At 39.6% G+C, this 7,608-nt stretch overlaps 1 protein-coding gene and 1 pseudogene across 1 annotated transcript; both read right to left on the bottom strand.

Annotated features, from left to right (window-relative positions):
* Positions 1–2,466: 2,466 nt before the first annotated feature.
* On the bottom strand, positions 2,467–4,695 carry LOC139938814 (alpha-N-acetylgalactosamine-specific lectin-like; annotated as a pseudogene).
* Positions 4,696–5,760: 1,065 nt separating this feature from the next.
* On the bottom strand, positions 5,761–7,384 carry LOC139938760 (alpha-N-acetylgalactosamine-specific lectin-like). Its single transcript, XM_071934379.1, has one exon. The coding sequence runs from the start codon at positions 7,194–7,196 to the stop codon at positions 6,699–6,701; it is 498 nt and encodes a 165-aa protein (XP_071790480.1). The 5' UTR covers positions 7,197–7,384; the 3' UTR covers positions 5,761–6,698.
* Between the last annotated feature and the right edge of the window lie 224 nt (positions 7,385–7,608).

Below are 7,608 nucleotides of genomic sequence, written 5' to 3'. Positions count from 1 at the left end.
GTCGGAATTGAATCGTCAGTTTCATTCAATCGATTAGTTGAGGCGAACAAGCCTTATTAATACGTACGGAGGTTTGTTCCCAGTATTGTCTTGTGATTGAAGCTTGACGGTGTCGTGGTTTAGTTCCAGATACAACAAACACTGTGATGGACCCAGACTCTGTTTTTATATATACTGTACAGGAAAACCAACATTTAGTTGACCTCTAAGCAATCGCCAGATCAACTCGACTCTCTCCATTTGTTCTTATAATAAACACATCGATATAGTGTCAGTTACTGTGCAGAAACAGCGATTAAAGAACCACACAACTGAGCTTTCTGTTTGTATAGGCCCTATACCTCGACTGCATCAGAAACAACCCGAGTTCGACCCTCTGATGTTTCATGCTTTTGCTGCAGAAATAACCATCACTGAGAACGAGCAGATCAAGAGTTATCGTTTGTACAAGGCTTATTATTTGAAGAGGAAGGGAGTTCTTGTGAGCTGCTTTCGTGTGTAAAGCAAACGATCGGTGTGCCGAGTGGTGATACTTTAGACTTGCTAAATCCACACAAGAGATTCCGAGACTTTCCGAGATTTGACTCTCTGAAACAAAATGGGAGGATTTTGTTTGCCTTCTGTTTTGTTGATTCTCTTTACCATTGGTATGAGTTCTGCTCATTCGTGTAAGCTCGGATGTTGTGTCCATTCGGCTGGGAGTCATGGGGCGGCTCTTGCTACAAACATATTAAAGGAGGACCAATAACTTGGCAAGCAGGGAGATTGAAATGTCGGGAGATGGGAGGGGAAATGGTTGCGCATTCATCGTTGGAGGAAAATAACTATATACTGAGTAAAGCTGTGTTACTTTTTGGTCAGACGTGGATTGGTTGCAATGATATAGAGATTGAAGGGCAGTGGGACTGCACTTCAGACAACGGCGGGTATAGGAACTGGTACGGGGCAAGCCAGACGGCTTAGCTGATAGAAACTGTGCTGAGCTTCTACACCAAACCCCATATGTCGGTAAATGGGTAGATCATAGATGCTCAAATATCAATCAAGTTTTCTGCAAAGGCGAGGAAGTCAAGTTGAAGCAATGGCGCCTGCTTGCTTCGTGTCTGACCGGCCACACCTTACGAGAGATACCGACCAGCAACGTCCGTGCCTGCGCCGCTGAGTGCCAATACGACCCCAGGTGTCGCTCCTTCAACGTGCAGCATTTATGGAGAGGGGATCGAATTTGCCAAGTCAACAACAGCACCCGCTACGAGGCCGACCACACCCAGGTTGTGAAGTCCAAGAAACATCTTACGTGTATTTACGGAGAGAGATAATTCAATGAACAATGTTAAGTCATCAGTGAGTAAAAAACATTGAAATGACGCTCAAGTGCCAGAAACAGCCGATCGTGGACTATTTACTCTAAGATTGATTGTCCAAAGTTCGGGCCATACTTCAGAATTTAAACTAAATTATTGTAATGTATTTTTGCTTTTAGTAAAAGAATTATAAACATTCAGTTGAAACGTTAAAGGTAAAAAACAAACATATGAAACTATAAACTCTTTCAATTTTTGTTCGCAGTCACAAAAACTAATCAAATTCTTTATAAACTTTTAGCAAAACACATATAGCCAACGGGACCTTTTAGCCGATTATAATCCCTCTGTTTGATTTAGCGCATAATGTCACTACTTCATGACCATTGATTACTTCAATCTCTAGGCTACTGAAATTACAAAAACTTTGATTCGACAAAAAAACAATGTTTTTGCATTAGACAATTTAAAAGTTTTTGCACAGTAAACAATTCAAAATATCTAACTATTGAAGTAGACTGTCTCATATTATAAGTAAGAAAATATTGTGACCAGGCCGATAAAAATGCATTAATTTTAATTAAAAAAAACATTTCAAAATGACGACTCGAAACTTTGTTTTTATTTTCTCGGATTCGACACAGTCGTTCAGTTTTAAATAATTTTGTAATTATTTTGACCATCATTGAAACCACTAAAGGCACTGGACACGATTGACTATTGTGGCAAAGACGAGTTTTCTCACTGGTGTGTCCAAACGATAGGCTTATAACAATGAGTCCGCAAAACAATTTGACTCAATTTCCATCGAAGAGAATAATAAATGACACAATAGTCTGAAGTATTTTAATTTAGTGAGAAATATCTCAGTTCTCAAAAACTACAATACTTCACAGGGAGCCTTATATCACAATTACTATTATTATCAGGTCCATTGGTCGTTAATTGAGTTTTTATGCTGACAATTATTTTTGAGTAATTACCAATATGGTACAGTGCCTTTAAAGGGTACACGCTTGGGTTTAATCACCCTTAAAATTAATTATGACAATAAAACCTTTATTGTAGAGCCTCGCAGCAGCTTCCGTCCAGCAGTGGAGAACAGCATTATTTTAGAAACATTTCATTTCAAAATAATGTGGTAGGCTAATGCATATGGAAACTTGAATCAGGTTTAATCCTCAAAAATTTGAATCAGAAAAGCGTTAACTGTCAGTAACGTTTCTCAAATTGTGTATTTCTGGTATTAGGGTTTATGCTTCCAGCGGGACATACTTATTCGGTCCGGATTTTCGGTGATAATTATCCCAAAAGGCGCTCTCACCTTATGGAATGAAATGTTCACAGGATTAAACACTTCAACGGTTCAAAAAACCAAAGGTATAATTTGCCTTGAAAATGAGTTTGTGAGTTTATCAGGTACAGTCATGTTTATATAATGCATGATACCGCAAACAAATGCATGGACAAGTTTACACATTGTTGTGTGTGTGAAAAGTTTAACTTCATGAACTTCTTAAGATAAAGAATTTCTCTAGGCGATTGTCAATGTGTGGAGCTGCTCGTCATTGTCCTCAAGTTGTACGGAGTTGTAAAGTCGAGACATGAAAGTCTGACATCGATGATGAGAGGTGGCTTCGGGTGCGGTGCGGACTTCAATCGACCTACAATGCTGATAAATGTAAACTACTAATCAATAACTACCGATATACATCATGCAAATAAATGCATTCTTTTTGGCGCAGTTCTCATCATTCCATCCTATTTCGCCAGAATTGTTCCAGAAGTCAACGCAATGCTCATCCTCCCCTTCGTCTGGTTGGCCAGGAAGCCAGACATCCGTCGGTATGTCTCGTGTCCCGCTTGATATCCAAGTATAGGCACCCTCTGTGACTTGGTCGTTTAGCCCAATCCAAACACGATCCCCTTCGCTTTGAATGGAAATCAGTGAAGTTTTCCACATCTCAATGAGTAAGTGGTTGGTGCTGGAATCCCGGATGGTCGCAAGATGGGCCTGGCTCTACTGGTGAAGAACCCATTGCAGTGAGCTTCAGCATCGTGCCACGATTTCCTCTGGCCGAAGAAGCGGTAGCAGTACCCTTGGTATATTGACCAGAGAGGTGGACACTCGGCTTAAGAAAGACATATGACGGACAAGAACACGAGAGAAATTTTCAAGACGACAGCCATGATGCTTGATCGAGTATCTGTCATGCACTATTCAGCAATGTGTACAACGTTTTTATAGAATTTCCTAGCTGTGGGCCAACGCACTACTGGGATGGTCAGATCAGGTTTTGGTGTTGTTTATTGACAAAACTTCAAAATTCAAATCGTACCAAAGTACAATGTCCAACTGCTATCATGCAATCAACTTGACTTTCTTGTGTCTGATTCAGAGTTGTTGCAACGAAGGCTATCACCTATTTTGTACTATATCTCTCTTCTTATATTATAAGCCCAGCCCTTTTTATTTTTATACGTAATTTACGTAATATACGTTTGGTAATTTAAGCCTATTCAAAAAGCACACCAACTAACTTGGTCACGAGCACCGGAGAGCTGTCGATAGTATAACAACTGACCCTTCTCGGAGGTAATGTAGTTTTTGTAAAAACTTGAATCTGATAAAGACTTCAGGCATGAGAGCACACAATGATTTTGTGCGGCAAATAAGGGTGTATTTCCTTTTACTATTTAATTTTGCCTGCAACTTTGGTGACAAAGTTGGACCCAAATTTCCACGAGTGTGTCATATTATTATGCATGTTGGGAAAGACCAAGTAAATACTGGTCTTGGACAATATTTACAAAACGTGTTAAGTGCATTTTTTCTAGCATTGTTCTCAAGTGCATGGACTTTAGTTTCAGGTTAATGGGTGAAATTAACGTTGGTTATAATTTCCCCATTTTAAACTGCGTCATATACTCTTTGGACACTTTCGGTAAACAGTATTGTCCAAAGGCCCACACTTCGTGTATCACAACTTACATATAAATAACAAACCTGTGAAAATTTAGGCTCAATCGGTCATCGGAGTCGGGAGAAAATAACGGGAAAACCCACCCTTGTTTCCGCACGTTTCGCCGTGTCATGACATGTGTTTATGTTTAAAATAAATCCGTAATTCTCGACACGATAATATTGTTTTAATGTTTTCTCAAATAGTAAAGTATTTCATAGAATAATATTTCAAGAGAAGTCTTTCACCATTACCTTCTGTAAACCCTGTAATTTGTTTGTAAATTCTGTGAACTTTTATTTTTTGTTCTTTTCTGAAAGTGTGTCAATGGCTTTCACGGAGCGATCGCAACGTGTTTTATCAGAACTCAGAATGACACGAGGTAGTTCTCGATATAGGCGCAATCTTTACGGACAATTTTGGGTATGTAATTAAACTGCGCCACTAAAGTATCTAAACACTTGCAAATTGTCAGATATATCGGAACCTGAAATAGTATGCCAAAAAATAATTATTCATTTCGAGTCACCGTTAATTTCTGCACATTTTGACACATCTTGTGTTGCGTTACGATGTTGTTTAGTGGATTTATGGACACTTGAGTGGCTTAAGGTCGAATTTCAAAAGTTGTAAAAGCCCCTATTCAAGCTAAATCGTTGTATTGTGACGAGTAAGATCAGCGTTTCTTTTGCCCACCTTTTATAAACGATTTTTTTTGGTCGCTTGTTTGATAAATCGGTTGTGATGAACATCAGCAATAATTGTCAGTAACCAAGCAAAGGGGTCAAAGATGGGAGGCATACAACAATATGGGTCAGTAAATGATGAAATGGCTACAGTGTACCAAGCTCAGGGAAATGGGGACGACCTGTCAAGGAGTGGCCGGCCGAGGGTGACTTCTGCAGCAGAAGAAAGTGAACAAGTCCATAAAGCCTGACAGCACTCTCGAGGGATTGCGACGCATCCTGATCAGGAAATGGCAGGGGATTGACCAGGTACAGATCAGAGGTCTCATTGGCAGTATGAGAAGACGACTCCTTGGCGTTCAGGACAGTGATGGAGGACACACTAAGAACTGAGGACAGGATATCAGCAGTTTTAAAGTTAAAGATACGGCAATAAATTTCATGGTCAAGTAAACGAAACGAGTTTGTGTCTTTTGATTTTGTCTGTGTGTGGTGCTTGTGCGAGTTCCCTTCTGGAATTGGGGTGAATAGGGGCTTTTGCAACTTTTGAAATTCGACCTTAAGCCACTCAAGTGCCCATAAATCCACCCAACAACATCGTAGCGCAACACAAGATGTGTCAAAATGTGCAGAAGTTAACGGTGAATAGAAATGAATAATTATTTTTGTTTATGCTATTTCAGGTTCCGATAAATCTGACCATTTGTAAGTGTTTAGATACTTTATTGGCGCAGTTTATTTTAACCATCATTGAAACCACTAAAGGCACTGGACACAATGTGTGACAAAGACAAGTTTTCTCACATGTGTTGTCCAAATGAAGGCTTATAACACTGAGTCCGTGACAATTTTGACTATCGACTATCGAAGTTGGAATAGAACAATGAAGTACACCATTGTTGCACAATATTGTGTGCTTCAGATAGTCTGAAGTATTTTAATTTAGTGAGAAATATCTCAGTTCTCAAAAACTGCAATACTTCACAGGGAGCCGTTTCTCACAACTATTTTTAAGTAATTACCAATAATAGTACAGTGCCTTTAAAGGGAAGGTACACGCTTGGTTTTAGTCACCCTTAACATTTATGACAGTAAAAGCTTTATGTTAGAGCCTACACAGTAGCTTCCGTCCATCAGTGGAGGAGAGCATTATTTTAGAAACATTTCATTTCGAAATAATGTGGTAATGCATTTTAATAGAAACCTGTATCAGGTTCTATCAAAAATTTGAATCTGAGAAGCGTTAACTGTCAGTGACGTTTCTCAAATTGTGTTTTAGTACTAGGGATATAACTATATACTTCCAGCGTGGACATTATTCGGTCCGAATTTTCGGTGATAATTTATCCCAAAGGCGCTCTCACCTTATGAAATGAAATGTTCTCACTCAGGATTAAACACTTGAACGGTTCCAAAAACCAAAGGTATACTTAACTTTGCGTTTAAAATGAGTTTGTGATTTCATCAGGTACATGTTTACATAATGCATGATACAGCAAACAAATGCATGCACATGTTTACACATTGTTGTGTGTGTGAAAAGTTCATGAACTTCTTAAGATGCGAAGAACTTCTCTTGGCGATTGTCCTTGTGTGGAGCTGTTTGTCATTGTCCTCAAGGTATATTGTACAGAGTTGCATATTGTCGAGACATGCGAGTCTGATATCGATGATGATGCGTGTGCAATTCGGGTGCTGTGCCGTCAGTCGACCTACAATACTGATACTGTAAACTATTTACTTTATCAGTAACTACCGATATACATCTTGCAAATAAATGCATTCTCTTTGGCGCAGTTCTCATCATTCCATCCTATTTTGCCAGAATTGTTCCAGAAGTCAACGCAATGCTCACCATCCCCTTCGTCTGGTTGGCCAGGAAGCCAGACACCCGTTGGTATGTCTCGTGTCCCGCTTGATATCCAAATATAGGCACCCTCTGTGACTTGGTCGTTTAGCCCAATCCAAACACGATCCCCTTCGTCTTCAATTGAAATCAGTGAAGTTTTCCACATCTCAATGAGTAAGTGGTTGGTGCTGGAATCCCGGATAGTCGCAAGATGGGCCTGGCTCTTACTGGTGAAGAACCCATTGCAGTGAGCTTCAGCATCGTGCCATGATTTTCTCTGGCCGAAGAAGCGGTAGCAGTTCCCTTGGTATACTGACCAGAGAGGTGGACACTCGGCTTGAGAAAGACATATGACGGACAAGAACACGAGAGAAATTTTCCAGACGGTAGCCATGCTTCTAGATTGAGATGTCCTCCTTTTTTCAGCAGTGAGGCCGTTTTATGGAAGTTCTTTTCATAAAAGGCCTATTAGGTCAGGTCAGGTTTTGGTGTTGTTTATTGACAAACTTCAAAATTCAAATCGTACCAAAGTACAATGTCCAACTGCTATCATGCAATCAACTTGACTTTCTTGTATCTGATTTGGAGTATTTGCAGCGAAGGCTTTATACTATTAATTTTATTATTTCTCGACAAAAGGTGCCTACGCCATTTTTGTATAATAGGCCCAGCCATTTTTGTTTTTATATTATATTTTACGGGCAACTTGGGGTTATTGCCAAATGCGAAACCAAATTGATCTTAGTAAACGTTGTAAAAGAAATTGTGGGGGTAAATATGTGCATTTTGCAGCTTACGCAAAAGTG

This window comes from Asterias amurensis, chromosome 6 (genome assembly GCF_032118995.1).
Source record: "Asterias amurensis chromosome 6, ASM3211899v1".
NCBI classification, from domain to species: Eukaryota; Metazoa; Echinodermata; class Asteroidea; order Forcipulatida; family Asteriidae; genus Asterias; species Asterias amurensis.
This window is presented reverse-complemented; position numbering and strand designations above follow the sequence as displayed.